General features: G+C 42.3%; 1 protein-coding gene across 1 annotated transcript in view; it reads right to left on the bottom strand.

Annotated features, from left to right (window-relative positions):
* Positions 1 to 5,427: 5,427 nt before the first annotated feature.
* Positions 5,428 to 22,141, bottom strand: part of LOC126337051 (protein takeout-like) — a 40,027-nt gene continuing 23,313 nt past the window's right edge. The window contains exons 4-6 of the mRNA XM_050001378.1: positions 19,389 to 19,522; positions 15,603 to 15,755; positions 5,428 to 5,700 (exon numbers count right to left, since the gene is read on the bottom strand). Coding sequence (XP_049857335.1) covers positions 5,543 to 5,700; positions 15,603 to 15,755; positions 19,389 to 19,522 — 445 coding nt within the window. The 3' untranslated portion in view covers positions 5,428 to 5,542. The remainder of the gene's footprint in view (positions 5,701 to 15,602; positions 15,756 to 19,388; positions 19,523 to 22,141) is intronic.

Here is a 22,141-nt window from a genome sequence, read left to right as displayed (position 1 = left end):
AAAGACCGGGCTCTTGAGTCCTACGTGGCACTACTGGAAGGGAAGACCATCGTGTTCGGCGCATGGCTCTGTCGCATCGCACTGCATCTGCAGCAGCAATGTGAACCGTAGTTGGCATCGCCCTGACATTACGAAATGTTACAGATCTGTTACTTCAAGGACAGCTCCGAGCCAGATGTCCTGTAGCGTGCGTTGCTCTGACCCGAAACCACTACTATTTCCGTCTTCGGTGGCGACAAGCGGGAGCTCATGGAGGGCAGGGTGGAGCTCTGTTATTTTATGAAAGCTCGTGGTGGCTCGGCGGCAGTGATGGCCGTGTGTTGGTTAGAAGGGGACCGAGTGAGCACCTGCAACCAAGCTGTCTGCGTGGTAGACACACTGGACCTGCACCTGTAGTTATGGTCAGTGGTGCCATTTCGTATGACAGCAGGGATACTCGTGGTTACGCGACTTACCTTGATTGCAAAATTGTATGTCAATCTGGTGATTCGACTTGTTGTGCTGCTATTCTTGAACAGCATTCCAGAGGGTGTTTTCGAACAGAACAACGATCGTCCACGTACCGCTGTTGTAACAAAACATACTTAAAGAGTGTAGACATGTTGCCTTCGCCTACTTTATCATCACATCTGTCTCCAATCATGCACATATCGGACATCACTGGACGAAAACTCCAGCTTCATCCACAAAAAGCATTACCCAGCCGTATATTGACCGACCAAGTGCAACAGGCTTGGAACTCCATCCCATAAACAGGCATCCAGCACCCGTACGACACAATAGATGCACGTTTGATGCTTGCGTTCCACATTCGGGCGTGTGCACCAGTTATTAATTTTACATTTGCAGAGGCTTTTCTCGCGCTTATGTTAACCTGTTTACCTGCAGTAGTTAATAGCTTAAATATGTTACCTAGAAAAATAAAAACCCGAAAGTTCCTCACTCTACATTAATTAGTTTTTGGTGTAGCGATATATTCCATTGAGGGAAATATCTAGTACTTAAACGGAGCTACATTTACTGTTATTTCCTTCAACAGAGTTTAAGTATTGTGTAGTAGATTTGTAATTAGTAACAGGCCTTATTTTCTCTTCAGCCGAGCTGTCCGCATCAGCGCTGATCTGGCGCTAGCGCCTGCATAGGGGCGCGGTTGACGACGAATGTGACGCAGCTGACGCCGTTTCGAGCACGGATTGTGATCGGAAAGAGAGTGTCTTGGTGCTGACCAACACTCAAGCCGGAGTCCTACGGCCAACTCAAACACAAGTGGTGTGCTGCGAATGTCTGGCGCCGACGTGGCACTGTTTCGCCCCACGTCTGAGTTAACAAATGAAGCAATTCACACAGCATAGTGGGGATGTGGCGCGGGCGCGTCCTTACGTGGTCCACGCCACGTCTGTTGCTACGAGTGGCGTACCGAACGGACGCGTGGCAGAGGTGTCCAAATGGGATGCTAATGTTTTCATTCGTTTGAAGGCATCCGATGTATCTTAAAGAAAAAAAAAAGTTTTATGCAGATGAAGCAAAGCTGCATCCGTCCTGTGGATACTTCCTCAGTACAACTTTTACTTTTCGCGTAAAAAATGAAAAAGCACTGTTTTGCGATTCATGCTTGTCCTTCTTTATACGATTTTGAAGAAACTCCTCAGCAAAGAAAAAAGAAAAAGATTTTTCGATGTCTTATAGTCTGACAGCACAGTTAGACATGGAACTAGTTTTATTTTCGTTATTGCCCATAGTTGTTGTGATACTTCCTAAATAAGTAAACCACTGGGGATAATTTGAAAAGTTTGCAGTGAAGAATGTAGTCGCTGGTCAGTCCAGGGCTGCAGCATAGTGTACAGAGTAAAATAAAGCCGCTGTGTTGAGTGTATCGAATGATCAGTAACGTTACACACGGGAAGTCCATGGGTACAGTATGGCATGTTATGGCTGTTGTGTGATGACATGCTGGGCGTGTGGATGTTTAACAGCGAGATACTTACTGATTTTGTTGTTTATACGGTATGAGCGTGACTGATTTTGTGTGTGCCATTGTACACATGGTGACCTTATTATTGATAAGCTGTGAGTGTGACTGACTTTGTTTGTGCTATGCTGGCATTGCCAACTCAAACTCGGTGGCTGCTTGTGATAAAAAATTTAAAATCACCAATTTTGTCTTAAAAAACCATGAAATAACTCTTAAGTAAATTTATAAAAACAAACTAACAGCAATTCAAACCTAAAAACAATATTCAGACAAATCCAATTTAGCAAAAACACTTCAAAAAAATGGTTCAAATGGCTCTGAGCACTATGGGACTTAACTTCTGAGGTCATCAGTCCCCTATAACTTAGAACTACTTAAACCTAACTAACATAAGGATATCACACACATCCATGCCCGAAGCAGGATTCGAACCTGCGACCGTAACGGTCGCGCGGTTTCAGACTGTAGCTCCTGGAACCGCTCGCCCACCCCGGCCGGCAAACACTTCGAATACACAACAACAATTTACAGTGGGACTCCATTATCACAAGTTTTGTGCACACCAGTTTTTCTCGTGACACAATTTAAAAGTAGCTCATTTACCCAACAATTTGAAAAAAAAAGAGCAAAAATCTTTTGTGTGAACATCAAATTAAGAGACATGAACTGTTCAATTACAAAATGTAATTACTTAGCTGAGGAACAGATTTCCAGCATTATAAATCATCCGTTGCTACCTCAGCGGGTTTATCGAGCCGTAATCTTGCAATTTCTTTTTATTTCACACGTCAGTTTAGCACACATTTCGTGGAAATAAATTACACACATCATTAAAATGGTGTGATAATATCTGAAACGTAAATCAGTTACTACTGGTCCCACAGATGCGTGCAAAATAGTGACCCCTGCGAGGGCAAACTCAGTAACAGCCATATAACATGAACAGTTAAAACAAACTAATGGCGCCTCACATGAGCGATTCTCTTTCAGTTTAGCAAAGCGAACAACTAACACATACAGATGAGCAAATACTGTATAATAGCGCTGCTCAACTTCACTTGTAGTTATCTAGCATTCTTGTGTAAATGTAAGCAGGTGCAGAGACAGAACAGTGACGACTGTACAGACTTCCGGCCGTTGCTTTAAACGTAGATCTCATTCGCGCAGCACCAGCGTTGTGCAACCGAATCGCTCCTGCATGCAAAAAGGAGCTCCTCTCCAAATTAAAGCTTTCCAAACAATGGCTCTCAACTACAACTAGGCCGCGCTATCACTCCACGTGCGACCAAGTCGCTTTCAGACACATTCACGAGCTGCCACCTTCCTCGTGCCGCTGTTAACTCAAGACCCCCGTCGCTGCCTGCCCCACGTCGCCTCGCGGATCACATTCCCATCACAAGCCTCTCTGGCAAAGAAAGGCACAAAGTCGAATAATACCAAAACTTTGCGGAATGTTTAGATGCACGATACACTGTTGGTTATACAGAATCAAGGTTTACCAGTTACGAAGGCAGCTGAAACGTAATGTAAATAAGATAAAGATTTGAAAAAGGCAGAGAAAGGTATCGAAATTTTTAACATATCTCTTAACATACTGCACATGAAATTAAAGAGTGTAACAGAAACGGTGCAAAGCTGCAATTGTCCACATAATGGAATTTAGTGTCAGTTAGATTTTATTACAGCGGTGAAAACATGGTTAGCTGTGCAGTTATTCACATTTTAATGAAATGATATCTACAGAAGAACTTTGAAAAGCATTTGGTTATTGCCTACAAGTTTATAATATCTAGCGAAAATACTAAAGTGAAAGAGTAGGATGATGGAGAAATTACTTCAGTTGGGAGATGGACCAAAGAAGTTCATTTTTGAGATTCGGAAACAGTTCATGTAATTATTGACTTAGATTTTTGCATAGGGAACAGCACACGATGGATTATCGGAACGTATGGTGAGACACCATATTCAGTTCTGCAGAAAGTATTAGCCAAGTAATAAAGCCAGTTTCTCAGAATGAGATTTTCACTCTGCAGCGGAGTGTGCGCTGATATGAAACTTCCTGGCAGATTAAAACTGTGCCGGACCGATACTCGAACTCGGGACCTTCGCCTTTCGCGGGCTAGTGCTCTACCAAGTGAGCTACCCAAGCACGATTCACTCCCCCCTTCCCACAGCTTTACTTCTGCCAGTACCTCCTTGTAGGAAACGAGGTACTGACAGAAGTAAAGCTGGGAGGACGGTGCGTGAGTCGTGCTTGGATAGCTGTGTTGGTAGAGCACTTGCCCGCGAAAGGCGAAGGTCTCGGTTCGGCACATAGTTTTAATCTGCCAGGAAGTTTCAAGCCAGTTTTTTGTTTACAGTGTATAGCAATTGTGAGACAGGCAAACAAGTTCAGGCGACAATCTGTGGAAGAAAACGTGGCAATTTTACCTCTTACAAAAAAAAAAAAAAAATGTTCAAATGGCTCCGAGCACTATGGAACTTAGCATCTGAGGTCATCAGTCCCCTAGTACTTACAACTACTTAAAGAGAAGGTGGTTTTTAATTTACCACTGATGCAAATGTACTATTTCCAACATCTCGGATTTTTCTTTGGTTCTTTCATTTTAAGGCTGTTGGAATAGGGAGAATGATAAGTTTTTAATTTTCCGTTGACACAATTTCGGTGGTCCTGTCACGTTGAATTTATTTTAATGGCACTTTCATTTTTAACACTTCACTTTGATTGGTTGGAGATAGGGGTAAGCGAAAGGAGGGGAGGCGGAGAGAAGAAATGTGGCATATAGCACAACTGAGATAGCTAGGTTCTTCTAAATGCATTTTATTTATTTTATTGGGTGACTGGTTGATTAATTGATTGACTGACGTTATTGATTGGTGACATCACTGATAAGTGTGATGATTGCTTGAGTACAAGATCATCTATAACATCATGCATGACCTTCATGATCACATAATCACCTTGAAGGCGATGTAAAAGTGAAAGTGTGCTCTAACATGCGTAATATTACAACTGAATTGAAATATGCCACCTTCATAAGTGTGATTATTCTGTATAAAACTGTGGTGTACGAGAGGTAATCATTAAGTTTCAATTATCACTACGAAGAATAAAGTTAAGTAATTAATTTTTTCTTTGTTTACAGATCTCCAAACTTAGTGCCATAATACTTCAGGACGCGGCTAGAAGTCCCGAAAGAGAAGGGTACAGACCAGTAATAAAATGGACAAGTGTGTCTTTATTTGCTTGCAGCAGCAGTGAAAATGTTGTAGCCGTGTCAGACAAATACACAGAGGGCCGAAGAAGTATTACGCTTAAACGCGTTGTAAGTAAACCATAAATTATTCTATAACCATCAGCTACCATTGCTAACTATCCTGCTGACGTTAGGTGTTGCTACTTCAAATGAAGAGTTCATGGTTTTAAACGGGTTTCAAGTAAATAATCGAAGACATAAGCAAGAAGTATTTTGGATTTAATTTCATCACTACACAAGAACTTAACAGTGTCTACATCGTGTCAATAACAGAATCAAAAATGTCGCTCGTTGTGTGGTGCCCGGCAGCGGACTACACGGCCTCCGGGAAGACCTCGTCGTAGGGCACGAGGCCGGCGATGCCGGACAGCACCAGCGTCACCACCTGGGACAGCGCCTCGGCCAGGGCGGGGCCGATCTCCTTCACCACCTCCTGCCAGTTCTCGTTCAGGAACTGGTTCGTGTTGTCTCCTGTCCCACACAAGAGGCGTTTCTCAGCAACACATCCTCACGCCTTGTTTCCGTAAAAGACAGAGTACACTGAGGTGACAAAAGTCATGGGGAAGCAATATGCACATATGCAGATGGCGGTAATATCGGGTACACAAGGTATAAAAGGGCAGTGCATCGGCGGCGCTGTCATTTGCACCCAGGTGATTCATGTGAAAAGGTTTCCGACGTGATTGTGGCCGCACGATGGGAATTAACAGACTTTGATGGCGGAGTGGTAGTTGGAGCTACATGTATAGGATTTTACTTCGGAAATTTTCAGGGCATTCAGTTTCCATAGTGTCAAGATTGTGTCGAAAATACCAAATTTCACGCATTAGATCTCACCACAAACTGGAAGTGGGCGACAGCACTCACTTACCGACTGAGAGCAGCGGCGTTTACGTAGAGTTGTCAGTGCTAATACGCAAGCAACACTGCATTAAATAGTCGCAGAAATCAATGTGGGATGTGCGACGAACGTACCCGTTACGACAGTGCAGTGATATCTAGAATTAATCGGCTACGGCAGCTGACGACAAACGTGAGTGCCTTTGCTAAAGGCATGACATCGCCTGAAGTGCCTCTCCTGAGCTCGTGACCATATCGTTGGGACCATAGACGTCTGGTCAAATGAGCCCCATTTGGCCGCATGGGGTGTCTGCGCGGTTTGAGGCGCCATGTCACGGATTGCGCGGCCCCTCCAGCCAGAGGTTCGAGAGCTCGCTCGGGCATGGGTGTGCGTGTTGTTCTTAGCAGAAGCTAATTTAAGTCTAGGGACCGATGACCTCAGCAGTTTGGCCCCTCTGAAATTCGCACACATACATACATCCATGAGTCCCGATTGCACTTGGTAGGAGTCGGTGGTAGGGTTCGAGAGTGCCGCGGGCCTCACGAACCCATGGACTCAGGTTGCCAACAAAGCATTGTGGACGCTGATGGTGACTCCACAATGGTGCGGGCAGTGTTTACCTGGAATGGGCAGGGTCCTCTGGTCGAACTGAAACGATCATTGACTGGAAACGGTTATGTTCGGCTACTTGAAGACCATTTGCATGGTTCAAATGGCTCTAAGCACTATGCGACTTAACATCTGAGGTCATCAGTCCCGGAGACTTAAACCTAACTAACCTAAGGACATCACACACATCCATGACGGGGAAGGATTCGAATCTGCGGCCGTAGCAGCAGCGCGGCTCCGGACGGAAAAACCTAGAACCGCTCGGCCACAGTGGCCGGCTGCATCTATTCATGGACTTCATCTTTTTACAAACAATGATGGAACATTTACCAATGACAATACGCAATGTCACCAGTTCACAACTGTTTGCGACTGGTTTGAAGAACAGTTCGAGTGAATTACGTGGCACCCATATCATGAATCTAATCGAACATTTATGGGACATAATCGAGAGGTAAGTTCGTGCACAAAATACTGCACCGGTAACACTTTGCCTATAGAGACACCATGGCTCAATACTTTTGGAGGGGTTTCCAAAGACTTGTTGAGACCATTCCTTGTCGAGTTTCTGCGCTATGGCGGAAACAGGAGGTCCGACACGATATTAGGCGGTATCTCATGAATTTTACCACCTCAGTGTATATATGGGAGGAGCAGTGAAGGAAGAAAGCTCGCAAGGCAGGGAATGATACGTCACAAGAAAGGCTAGTGTTACGGTTACCGAAAATTTGTGTACAATATGAACCAATGTCAACATTTGTAACACACACAGAAGGAGAAAAGATATCATGTTTCTGTTTACGAATCAAGTGAAAACAAGAACAACAAAAAGCTAAGATTTTGAAGAATCTAAAAATTTTATTTGCCCTTACATACAGAAATTTGAATGTTAATTTTTTGTAGGTTTTCAAGATGGCCGATAAATTAAGACAGCTTAATGATATTCCGAAAATAGGCTATAGACCTTTTCCACACTCAACGGTTCTTTTAAAGAAAGTTGTGAGATAAGTTGAATTCTCCGAATGTATTGGTACATTAGTCGATAAAAACAGTAATAAAAATAGAGAAAAGTGCTATCATGATAATGCAAGTCACGTTTCATTTCAGCTTAATTAACGTGTGACTCGCTGCTATTATTCGAAACAATAATCAATAAAAGTTTCTTCTTATTTTGCTTTTGTTTCATATTAATGCTATCGAAATATTACGCAGTTTACAACTTGTATTTTATGGCGTAAAATTTAATAATCGCAGAAGATTCGTGGCTTTTGTACCACAGAGATATGGTGCAAACTGCTTCGCATTTTGTGAAAGATGTAAAACAATTCATTCCGTTTGCGAGTCCGAGGCATTGGTTGCATTTCATTCACTTTTTGTTCTGACAGCATAGTGCGAGTTTTGACATTTTCGCAGTGACAAATTGTCATCCACTTTGGGGTACAAACCACATCCATCACATCTGTTTTCGATGCGTAGTTTTGGATTAGATTCGTATATTTTTGCTTTTTTTAATGAGCGTAATTCATTTAACAGGAACATACACTTCTGCCCTCGTCTTTCAGTCTGGAAAGCTAACAGAGTCTCTCTGAAAGAGACATCCAAAATTTAAAAAGATCCGTAATGCTCTTTTACGTAGTCTGACTTTCATGGCAAGTGCTGTGCGAAATACAGTAAACATTGGCCCAGAATCAGTAACACACAAAAAATCTGTTATGTTAGACCTGCATACAACAAAATTAATGTGCATCAAAGCTTTCCCATAAAAAAACGCACAAAATGCTGTGACGGAGCGAGCACACGACTGTGTCCATTAAATGTTAAAGTTATACTTTAAACACTTAACTCGCATAATCAAGCTAGTAGAAATGTAACCTAAAATTACTATGCATAGACATGTAATTGCTCACAATAGCCGATAGTACAACATTACATACTCCTTTCCAAGCAATCATACTCAGCAGATCGCCGAAACAGCTCAATTAAAGTAATTGCAACTACTGACCTCGCGATAGCATGGTGCCTCTTTAGAAAACTCAACTTCATGCACTGGGGTCTATTGGCACTGAGGATCAGCATAAAAAGAGAAATACCTAGCGTAGAGCGTGCACAAACGTTGTAGGTCAATTGAAATAAAAATCACAGCCGCGCGATCTGATGGGCTAAGATGGAAAGTGATAAGGGTATATTACCCGATTTTTGATATGAATTGGCTTTAATGCATAATCAGTTATTGCCAAGGTGGTGGTTTCTGTTAAACAGGGGCCCGTTTTCAGGAGGAGCACGCCTTCACTTGCACTAAACGACCTGCAACGTGAAAATCATATTAAAAAAGTCTCCATGGCCTAAAAACCTAACATCATAAGGCGGTTACTTTAGAACTTGATGCAAAACGGCCCAATTACTCCATTCGTTTTGTGGTTCACGATTACGACACCTCGTATTAATTTAATGGGAGTGGCACAAATGGACAAACATGGCAACCAAGCTTCCGCTTAGTCGAAACTGCTCTAGAGCCGTTGAATCATATCCCATCAATCTCTCTCTCTCTCTCTCTCTCTCTCTCTCTCTCTCTCTCTCTCTCTCTATCCCTCACTCGGATCATTACCTAAAATTCCTTAACCAGTGCAGATCTGCTTTACCTTTACCCGAGCCTTGACAGCAGAAACTGTTTTCATATTCCAGTTGGTTTACGCACTCTTTGCCGTCTTTTCGGGATACTATTATTTAGTCGATGCCCCCTAATTATCTGTATGTTTGAAGACCATCCTCTGATCAGTGTTTGTATAACACCTTTCCTGTACTACATTTTGACGCGTATTCATAATAGAGTCATATGTGACTGAGCAGAAATATTAGACACAAAATCACCCTTCCAGTATGAAAAGAAATCAGAGCCTTTGGAATATCACCGTTCTGACAGGAAGTTTCCTATTTTGATTCAGTACGGTTCTTGGCGCAAGCAGGGGATATTTTAGATGCTATCCCACCTGAACATAGGGTACAATTTTACAAATTGTCTCTGTGTTCAGAAAGTATACACACTAAAGTTAAGGATGTTGAATTCATAACAAATGTGAAAACCAGGACCCAATACTCTTACAGTTATTCATCAACTCTTCTGCGATGTTTCCCCATCGCGCAAATCCTTGTTTTACTATAGACCTACTTTAGACGTATCGAGAAATTAGCATCAAAGGAACAAAACAGAAGTATGTTCATTATAAGGTCCTCAGGAGACGTCATTTGATTTGGTTCCTATATCCCTTGAACTGAAAAACTGTCTGTCCTGAAGTATTCCACTACATACTAGTCTACAATACTTTTTTTTATTCTGAAGACACGTAGGTGTGAGTCAGTTCATAGCGACCGAAGCTACTGATCTAACGGGCTTCATTGTACAGTAATTATAGTGCAGCGTCGAACGCAATTGAGGCAGGAGCCTCAGCTGAATAGTAGTTTAGATAATTTACCAATGGAAACATTTGTTCGGGTGAGTGTGAGCGTTCTGTAGAGTATCTTGAAACTACAATGAGGTAATAAAGTAGAGGAAATAGATAGAAGAAATGCTCGTGCTTCACTGAGTACCACTGTACTCACTGGGGTTAAACGACAGTTTTTGTAACTTGTAGGATTTTTTCTCTACAACATTGACGCCATCCTGAAAGACACCAACGCTTGCTTCTGGGTGAGTAGGCGTTCAGAAAGTTGTCATCTTTTGATCAGGCCTCTCTGATGTAGTAATAAAATAATTTCTATTATGAAGTAGCACAGATTGCAACAATAATTAATACGGAAGGATTGGAATTTTGATAAAGGACTTTAGGACTCTCTCTTTACCAAGTGGAATGGCATGAAAAATGCAGTGCAAAATTTGCTTCTCAGTGACTATTTAGTTTTCTGCAAGACCTTTTTTTGTATACTATTTAGAATTAGACTCGAATGTGTTTGCAAATAGTGTCCTGTGTTTATCTGAGAGGAAATAAAACGGCTATCGTCATAGAAGGTACTTAAGATCAATCTGGCTGCATATCCCCATGAACATGAACAAGAGTTTGATTGGTTTTCATCATCATTGGCCATCCTCCGATCAGCGTACAACGAGAACAAACAGTGCGTTGTCACATACTGTGTGTCCGAGAATATAAAAAATATTGGACTAGTAACGAAATCGTTAAAATAATACATCAACCACGGACAATGTTTTAGTCTCTCAAGAGACTAAAGATGATCCTATCTGAAAGCTTGCAGAAGCATCCCCAATAATCGTCTCCTCCGCTCCTGCTTGTTGCCTTAATGCTCCATGACAATGTTCAGCCCTTGGTCTGCCGCCTGTTGTTCCCAAGATACATGACCATCGCTAAACTCAGAGTTACAAGTTGTTACGTAATGGGGCCTATGAACTGCCTACGTTGAATACTTCGACATTTTTGTACTCCATGTGTACAACAGCAATTGGACGAGTTTTTCCACTTCATAGCTTTTTAAGTCTCTCGTCTCAGTTCGCTGATTTTGAGTAATGGCTGCAGACGTTTGTGTATGGCATTCACAAACTTCAGCAGACGAACAATGGTTGCTTATAGGAATCATTGTGTTAAAAACACATAAGGGAATGTCTTTGAGAATTAGCCTTAATTTATATTGAAACGAACTCAGATCAGTTGAATATTTAATCAACGATATGTTACAATCGATTTCATGTTATCAAACAGTGTTCACTATACACAAGACAATGTAGGGTAAATGTGATATTGCGGGCTCGGGCGCCCAAAGAGGCCCAACTTGCCTGCCCGCTGCTGTCCCTCCCCCCCCCCCCCTTCCTGCCACCATCCCCCTATTTCTTCCAGACGGAAAAATTCTCCTCCACTCCCCTAAATCTTGTGACAACGCTCACTGAAAACCGAAATGCGCGGCACCAGGGCCTGTTGACATTGTGTCAATGCAGTGTTAAAGTCTAATTGGTGGTAATTAGACAGGACAACTGAACTAAAATACCCGAGAAAGAATTAAAATATTTGTGCTGTAATTCGCCATGGGGAGACGATAAATTCATTCTGAAACTCGAAGTAGTTAGGGGCATGTGAAAGTCACATCTTTCCTGACACATCTCCTCTGTGAAAATGGCGATGTGTCTTATTTTGTGAAGTACGGTGGTTGATCAGCAGGGTTTTGTTCGAGCGTTTTTCTCATTTGGTTAAAGACATAGTGCTATTGATGGATATGAAACAAAGGGCAATGAAGAGTTTGACGACCCTCAGAAGGCATAAGATCTTGCCTTTCTAACAGGCCCGACCAAGAACCTGAACGTCTTGAACACATCTTCGCGCGGAATTATTTGACACCGTTTTGTGTTTCAAGAGAAGATTTCTTTGAGAAAATTAGTGTTTTTACTTTCGAAACGTTTGACTAACTGTAAGTGAAAAAATGTGAGAAAAGAAACACGGAAATGAAGTTTCAATTAATTTTCTTACTGCGTTATAACCTCTGAGAGAAAATTTTAATACTAGATCTACACATTTAAATTGGTTTTATTTGATCTTAATAATTTTGCACCTCCTTTTGCAATGGACGTTGGAAAAGTTCCTTCTGAATTTGTGTAGGAACTCACTGAGTTTCAGTGCAATCTCACGGTAAGGTAGAGTTTAATGCCACAGACAATTCTGAAATCTCTTACAAACATTATCTCCCTGAAAGGTTCCTGTAGTTGTATAAAACGGTGGCTTGCGTCTGCAATATCCTGGAACCATTCACTAACGTGAGAATGGTTCATCATCAGCAAAATTAAGGGAAACAATGTTTGGAAGTAGTCTCTCTGATTCTCATGCGACTGGAGCGATGACAAGTAGTTTAACTCCAAACATCGAGGTATCAGAAAAAGAGATTAAAATTTGATGATTGCTGTAAAGAAGCGTTTCTTTCTCGCATGCAGTAGCCCTGCTTCGAAGTTAGAGCTTCTGTGTAAGTTTAAATGAACTATCTTAGCAAACGTTTAATAAAGAGCATTTGTTGCTTGCTTGTTACTTTACATATGGGCGACCATTAATTTTAAAATATTTTGGAACGTTTCGATATTAACTGGACCTAAACTGTGGTCCGAAATAGTATCGTGGTTTCAGCCTGCGACGGGCAGTACAGCTGCAAACTCTGTCAGTGCCGGTTTGGGAACGTTCTTGCACACAAGCGACTTCTCATTTGGCGCCCCCCGGTTTCCGTCATACACTTTCAACCGTGTCAATGTTACTCAAGGCCCCAAGGGCTGACTTGCGTCGCTTGCACCTTAACCCAGTCCTGGTCTCTGCTGAAACTTTCCCTGCAGACAAGCTGCGCTTCCGTATCGAGCCATCCGCTTTGCCCATCAGCCTTCCGGGGTCTGCTCTCATGCCCAGCACTGCAGTACAACACGAGACAGGGAGACAGAGCGAGGCACACAAACTACATCTTTGTATCTGTAGCGACGAATTATAATCTTCCGTTGTCAACAGCTGTACACAAGTACGTATCTGGAGAGCACACGCTCTCCACCTCTGCAAAGACTGTCAATACAGTATACTTAAGGCTCTTAAGCTTCTTATAAAATACATGTGCTATAAAGACTATTTTATATGCATCCCCTTAATTCAATCCTTGTCCGAATGGCTCTTTCTTCTGTTACCCCAAAGATGGTTTGTTCAACAAAAATCTTCTTTTAGAACGTTTGTCTTTGAAATGCGCTTCTATACTTTTCTATGGCATCGACGCACAGTCAAGCTAGCATAAAAATTTAAAATAAAAATAAAATACAGTAGGCCTACTCTGGGAGACGAAAATTTCATGGCGATAGAAGACTGGAATTCGATAGTAGAGAAAGGAAGTGAAGATGAAATATCGACGTACGAAAGTGGGACAGGGGTACGAATGATTGCGTAAGCCGCCTGGTACAATTTTCCACAGAACATGTTTCAATCATTGCCAACACCTGCTTTAAGAATCATGAAAAAAGAAGAGACTTGCAGACACAGAGAGGTTCCAGAAGACAGAGATTTAGAAACCAGACATTAAATTCCAAAACATTTACAGGGGCTGATGCGAACTCTGACCATCATTTTTGTTATGAACTATAGATGAAAAAAAGGTATTACTGAAAGGCAGGAAATTAAAGAGATGCGATCTGGATAAACCGAAAGAGCTAAAGGTTGTTGATAGTTGCAAAGGGACCATTACCTAATGATTGACTAAAACAGAGCAAAAGGAATACAGTAAAAATTGAATCACAATATTGAGATATGAAATAGTTATGGCAGAATAGATTCAAACTGGCAAAAGACAATGCCTAATGGAAAACCTTGATGACACACCAGGCACTGTATTTAACTACAGTAAGGCTAATGTATATAAATTCAATAAACGGACATCTAAAAATAAGGATGTCAGAAAGTACAGAACGGGAAATAATGATTGGCAATATGGCAAAAGCAAGGATATAAAGGCATGCACGACTGTGGTAAAGACTGATGCTGCCTATAGACAAATTAAAGAAACACTTGGGGAGAACAGAAGCAGCTGCATAAGTATCAAGAACTCAGAAGGCAAACCGTTTTAAACAAATAAGGGAAAGCTGATAGGCAGGAGTAATGCACAAGGGAAGTGAACTAGAAGACAGTACTATAGGAAGGAAAGAGAGAATTGAAGGACGTAAGACGAAACAAGACACCTGATGTAGACGACTTTCCTCCAGTATCATTGAGATTCTTGAGAGAACCTGCCAGGAGAGAACTACATCACGTTGTTTGCAAGATATATCAGCTAGGTGAACTAACCTCTGTATGTAACTAATACGATTCAACCGAAGACACGTGCTGATAGTTGTAATGTTACAGAACCGGCAGTAGCTCCTACATAATGATACGAATTACATTTAGAAGAAGGAGAAACTGGTATACGCTGACCTCATGGAAGATCAATTTGAATTCTGAAGAAATGTATACAGACACTAAGAGCTGGATGAGTACAATACGCAGGTTCGAATGGATATAGGTTGAGGTAGTTCTGGGAAGACAGAGGTTCTTAGGACAGACTAGCGTTGAAAGCACTATCGAACCATTCTTAGAACTGAAAATCACCACCACACCAGTAGCAGCTTGTGGTGTAATCTGTTGTTGTTAAAAATCAATAGGCTCTGAGCACTATGGGACTTAATATCTGAGGTCATCAGTCCTCTAGAACGTAGAACTACTTAAACCTAACTAACCTAAGGACATCACACACAACCATGCCCGAGGCAGGATTCGAACCTGCGGCCGTAGCGGTCGCGCGGTTCCAGACTGAAGCGCCTAGAACCGCTCGGCCTGTTGTTGTTAGCTGACAGCTGATTTTGTTGCTCAGAGACACTGATTTATAAACCTCTTATTCGCAGAACTAATAAAATAACAGATTTATCCAAAAATTCATTGAACCAAAAGAAATTGATGATTTTGTAATTATTCACCCTTCTGCACATTTTATGTTTTACAGAGCTGTACGCATTAATCCGCCATGGTCTACACACCGTAGATCATTTCGAGATCTTCACGGTTAATTAATAATAAATACTTTTGCATCTTATAACTAAACGCACACATTAAAAGAACGCTGTAATAAGAACATGCACACAAAAAGATTCAGGTCTTTTGGTTCCGTCTTTATCGCTCATTAGACTGTCTTAATTTTGTATTCGACTAATGACGGTCGACTCACTGACTTGTAATAATTTGGTTCACTGTCATTCCACTGAGAAGAGCTGCTATGCCAATATTGATCCAAAGCTACATATAAAATCAAGGAAGGATATAAATTTTGTTTCTTAGAATTTTTGCTTGAACAATGCCCGTAACGAGCAACAGAAGGTTTTACTCAATAGCTTGTGCTCTGACAGTACATTCTATCCACACAGAAGTCTGACGCCACTTACCGAGAAGCTTGTCCCCGTCGAACAGATTGTCCAGGTACATGTAAGCGCGGCTCATCTCGTACTTGATGTTCGAGTCCACGGGCTTGATGTACTTCTTCCCGTCGTCTTTCGTCTCCAGTTCCCACTGCACCGTGATGTCGACATCTAAGTCAGCTAAGAAAAATAAGCAGGTTGAGGCGTGTGTACCACATCTACTGGTAATCCGTGTGTTCACTGTTGAACTACTCCTTACAGTGTATAAATATGTGTTTACTGTGGAAGCTTGGTGTAGCCACTTATGTGTGAGCTAAAAATATCTATTTGAAGGTATTATTATAATGTACACTCCTGGAAATGGAAAAAAGAACACATTGACACCGATGTGTCAGATCCACCATACTTGCTCCGGACACTGCGAGAAGGCTGTACAAGCAATGATCACACGCACGGCACAGCGGACATACCAGGAACCGTGGTGTTGGCCGTCGAATGGCGCTAGCTGCGCAGCGTTTGTGCACCGCCGCCGTCAGTGTCAGCCAGTTTGCCGTGGCATACGGAGCTCCATCGCAGTCTTTAACACTGGTAACATGCCGCGACAGCGTGGACGTGAATCGTATGTGCAGTTGACGGACTTTGAGCGAGGGCGTATAGTGGGCATGCGGGAGGCCGGGTGGACGTACCGCCGAATTGCTCAACACGTCGGGCGTGAGGTCTCCACAGTACATCGATGTTGTCGCCAGTGGTCGGCGGAAGCTGCAAGTGCCCGTCGACCTGGGACCGGACCGCAGCGACGCACGGATGCACGCCAAGACCGTAGGATCCTACGCAGTGCCGTAGGGGATCGCACCGCCACTTCCCAGCAAATTAGGGACACTGTTGCTCCTGGGGTATCGGCGAGGACCATTCTCAACCGTCTTCATGAAGCTGGGCTACGGTCTCGCACACCGTTAGGCCGTCTTCCGCTCACGCCCCAACATCGCGCAGCCCGTCTCCAGTGGTGTCGCGACAGGCGTGAATGGAGGGACGAATGGAGACGTGTCGTCTTCAGCGACGAGAGTCGCTTCTGCCTTGGTGCCAATGATGGTCGTATGCGTGTTTGGCGCCGTGCAGGTGAGCACCACAATCAGGACTGCATACGACCGAGGCATACAGGGCCAACACCCGGCATCATGGTGTGGGGAGCGATTTCCTACACTGGCCGTACACCTCTGGTGATCGTCGAGGGGACACTGAATAGTGCACGATACATCGAAACCGTCATCGAACCCATCGTTCTACCATTCCTAGACCGGCAAGGGAACTTGCTGTTCCAACAGGACAATGCACGTCCGCATGTATCCCGTGCCACCCAACGTCCTCTAGAAGGTGTAAGTCAACTACCCTGGCCAGCAAGATCTCCGGATCTGTCCACCATTGAGCATGTTTGGGACTGGATGAAGCGTCGTCTCACGCGGTCTGCACGTCCAGCACGAACGCTGGTCCAACTGAGGCGCCAGGTGGAAATGGCATGGCAAGCCGTTCCACAGGACTACATCCAGCATCTCTACGATCGTCTCCATGGGAGAATAGCAGCCTGCATCGCTGCGAATGGTGGATATACACTGTACTAGTGCCGACATTGTGCATGCTCTGTTGCCTGTGTCTATGTGCCTGTGGTTCTGTTAATGTGATCATGTGATGTATCTGACCCCAGGAATGTGTCAATAAAGTTTCCCCTTCCTGGGACAATGAATTCACGGTGTTCTTATTTCAATTTCCAGGAGTGTAGTACGGTACTGGAGCTGAATAGATCGCTTCAAAAGAAGTCATGCACCCCGTGAAAACTTACTTTATAACTCAAATTGCTTTCTTGACGTGTTTCGGATTTTTTTCCATCATCAAATATCCAAGCGCACAGAGGATCAAAGGATACGAGCGCTACTAGATGTAGGTGTATGTAACATAAGTTAACAGATTATTTGATTAGACTGTCGGCTTATGTTACATATACGTGTAGTAATGACCCTCAGTGCACTTGGGTATATGATGACGCAAATAAATCCGAAAGGCCTCAGGGGAGCAGTCTGAGTAATAAAGCGTTTTTCACCGGCTGTATTAATTTTTTGAAGCGACCTATTCAGTTCCAATATAGTACCACATTATAATATAACCCTGATCGCCTGCCTCATGTCTTATCTACATAAAAGTATTATGTTTTATTTACTTGTTATATACTTCTTCTTGTTCTTCTTCTTCTTCCTCTTCTCAAGGTGTCATCTCCCTTCAGAGACGCGGTTAATGTTGTTTTTAACTGTGCAGATCTAATCAGTTGTAGGGAGGTGCATCCAAACCACTCTCTTAGATTTTGTAGCCACGTTGTTCGTCATCTACCTCAATTCCGTATTCTTGCTGATTCGAGTTAGAATTTCTTCACTGACAATTATTTGTGTCTAGGATGTTTTTAACATCCCACGATATTGTCATATATCGACTGCTACAATCTCCTTCCTTGTTGAAGTATTAAGTGTCATACCAGTATTCCATACAAGAGTTCGGGGGTTACATACGTATTACATTCATTACCTCCTATTTAGCGGCACGATGTTACCGACCACTGGGCTTCTTTTAATCTTTTAATTTAAAAAATAATCAATAGATATGAAACTAAACTAAGTTTAAAAAACGATAGCTTCAGAACTGATACGCCTAATACTTTCTCCAAGGGGGTTCTTCGTGTTGAGGTTCGTAGATAACCGATTGCATGGGGATGCTGTTCAAGATGTTGTTTTCTGAAATGATGACATGACCAGAATTACAGCTTTCTAGCAAAAGAAAGCGTTCAGTATATAATCTACAGCTAATAAAATGTACAGAAACCAAGCGTGATTTTTCGGTCCTGGGTGGGGAGGGGGCTTGGAAGGACGTTAAATATTTCCTAAAAGAGGTTATGGGGTGTTGGCACATGGATGGGGGCTACACTAATATTGGATCGTTGTCGTGTTGGGAGTATAAGACTATAATATTAGACATGTGTACAAGTTCGCGGCTACTGCAGTTATAAGCTTCTAAGTTACTGATTAGATTTTGAATTAAAACTATTAGCAATGGTAGTCGAAGTTTTCCGGTACAAGGAGTCACTAACATAGTAACAACGGTCTTGTGAAAGATAGTAGTAGAGTGGATAACGGTCAAGGGCAATCTCTTATCCTTATCGTGAAAAAATGTCCCTTAAAGTAAAAGAATCAGAAATGCAGAGGGCAATGGAAACCTCTGCATTAAAGACATGTATTATGCATTCAGAGGATACTCACGGCCTGTACCAGAAGAAGTTCCATAATAATCTATCCATTGGAGGAAATGTTCGAATTATTTCAAATTCGGATTTCCGACGGTGGACTGCCAAGATAAAAGATTGAATAACCAAAGAAATGGTAACATTCAGCAAGTTGGAGCGTGGAATGTCCGAAGGCTATACAGCAGTGAAACTTATGCTATTGTAACACTTCCTCATAACACTAGAGGTAAGAGTACTTGCCATGCAAAACAAGGATTTGCTTTGAATTTTGAATTCCCTGTTTAATGCACAGCTTTAATAGTTATATCTAACATTGTCAGAGAAGGAGAAAGTGATCACACATATATATATATATATATATATATATATATATATATATATATATATATGGATACAGAACATGTCTGCACCGAGAAACTTGTCAGAGTTGAAAAATGTTCGCGTTCGGTAGGTCTGATATGACTGTGACCGACTCACGACTATAGCAAGACTAACTGGTATGTCGAGTAGTTGTTAAGCTCCGGCGAACTCACTGAGTGTGATGTTGGCGTCTCCGCTGCCCTTGATGGGTAGCAGGAGGACTTTGCCGTCCACCTCGTATTTCCCCAGCAGTTGGCCCACCGGGACGGATGCCTTAATTTCCGCTTTGTTGTTGGCGAGGTCGAAGCTGTAACGAAGGCGGAAACACTTGCCGTTAAAATTTACAGCCACAAGTATCCAAATAATGATGCTACTGAGGCACATAACTTTACTTAAAGAGGAAATAACGCAAAGATATAAGAGATGTCATACTTAAACAGGTTTCATGGATCTTAAGGAGTGATTTGTGCCTAAGGCCACATCACAAAATACAAATCACGATAACCACACTTGGAAGAAATTGGCGACGGTGGTCACAATTTGACAATAAAAATTGTAAGTAGGCTGTTTAGGTTTTTTTTTTATTTGTAACACCACCTATGTATGAAAATCACTGGCTGTGCCGTGTGCAGTCTGTGTCTGGTTTGCATTGTTGTCTGCCATTGTAGTGTTCGGCAGCGGCAGCTGACAGCGCGTAGCGTTGCGCAGTTGTAGGTTAGCCGCCAGCAGTGGTGGACGTGGGGAGAGAGATGGCGGAGTTTTGAAATTTGTAAGAATTGATGTCATGAACTGATATATATATTATGACTATTAAGGTAAATACATTGTTTGTTCTGTATTAAAATCTTTCATTTGCTAACTGTGCCTATCAGTAGTTAGTGACTTACGTAGTTTGAATCTTTTATTTAGCTGGAAGTAGTGGCGTCCGCTGTATTGCAGTAGCTTGAGTAACGAAGATTTTTGTGAGGTAAGTGATTTGTGAAAAGTATAGGTTAATGTTAGTCAGGGCCACTCTTTTGTAGGGATTATTAAAAGTCAGATTGCGTTGCGCTAAAAAAAATTGTGTGTTAGTTTAAGCACATTCGTGTATAATTGTTCAAAGAGGACGTTTCAAAATATTCGTTACCAACTTCTAAAGAATCAGACGAGACTGAGGTGTACGTATAAAACTCACTGCTATGTAGAACTTACGGACCAAAGTAACTTTCACATGATGTCTCACTTCCACGTAACAGAGGTCGAGGAAACTTGGACCATAAATAAAATGTATTGCTACAGTATAGTAGAGAAAATAACTCAAAGACATACGCAATGAGACAAATAGAAATGATCCTTTTTTTTAAGAATTGTGATTGCACTATAGTCAGCGCGGTTCATGATGGTCCACTGGACATTACAAACGGCGGTACACTGTTCTTAATAGGATGTGTGACGAATGGCCACCACGGATGGCAGCGCACTCTCTACAACGTGCTCCTATTCTGGCCATAATTTTGGTAAGGTGTTCTTGTGGCAGGTCGTCCTATTCCTCCACTAAGGCGATATAAAATCGCTGGATGGTCTTTTGTGTATGAGGACGTGCTGTAATACGTCTCTCCAACTCGTCCAACACGGGCTCGGCGGGAATTAAGTTGGGGGAACGGGTAGACCAGTCTATTCGCTGAATACATTCCTGTTCCATGAGCTCCTCCACCTGCGGTGTTCGATGCGGTCACCCATTGACATCTATAAAAATGGTGTCAGAGCCGAAACCACCCCCGAAGAGACTCACATGGAGATGGTATGCCGCGTCATGATACCGCTGACCTGTGAGCGTACCGTGTTCAAGATTAGATCAGTACGTCCATGCAACACTAGCCTCCCCATACCTGGACACCAAAATTATTGGACTGTGTTACTTGACAATGACATATCATATGAAAGCTACTTTCGTCTTTAAGTTTTGCGCACGTGGTTATAAAGAACTTCTTCCTGATAGTTTACTGATTCAGGGACAAGATTCAGGATTGTACGGTAAAAAAGAAAACAAATCTTAGCTAAAAAGGGAAGGCCTGAAGAACAAGAAAAGAAATGGAAATATCTCAAGAAGTACGAAACTGAGAAACCTAGTAATAATAATAGGAGTATTCTCACAGACAGGGACCAAAAATATGGTTAAGTATGAAGAAGGAAACATTTACTTTTAGAAATAAAACTTATAGCAATTAGAAAAGTACAAGCAGATAAATTTCTGGTTAAATAAGAGATATTGAACTTTAAGGGCAATGGAATGAAAATACAGGACTTGGCAATATATCTGTAGCACAGCACTCTTACGAAAAGATGGCTCCAAGCACTATGGGACTTAACATCTGAGGTCATCAGTCCCCTAGAACTTAGAACTACTTAAACCTAACTAACCTAAGGACATCACACACTTCCATGCCCGATGCAGGATTCGAACCTGCGAACGTAGGAGCAGCGCGATTCCTGACTGAAGCACCTAGAACCGCTCGGCCACAGAGGCAGGCTGCACGCTTACGAACGATATGAAGAGAAGGAATAAATGAAAATGAAAAGATATCTCAGCTAGAAATCTCAACTAGAAATTCGGAGAAACTCAAGATATACAAGCACAACCTACATTAAATGCGTGTTTGGTTAGACAGACTTATAAGTAATATCATCAGAAACACAAATATGAACCACAGTAAGGTTGAAAGGATAAGGGGGTGGATACGCCAATATACTGTAGTAAGAGGAAGATCTAGATTGCAACGCCACAGAGGAAAAGTGAGACAAAAGTGAAGAAACAGGCGATATCGGGCTGTCTTATGAGTAAAGGATGTTCTCAAATTCTCGAGCTCAACCTACACAATATACACTAATACCTTTGAAATTAACATAGGAAATAGGAAGATATGAAATAAGTTATCCTAAGTACATA

Source organism: Schistocerca gregaria, chromosome 2 (genome assembly GCF_023897955.1).
Source record: "Schistocerca gregaria isolate iqSchGreg1 chromosome 2, iqSchGreg1.2, whole genome shotgun sequence".
NCBI lineage: Eukaryota > Metazoa > Arthropoda > Insecta > Orthoptera > Acrididae > Schistocerca > Schistocerca gregaria.
This window is presented reverse-complemented; position numbering and strand designations above follow the sequence as displayed.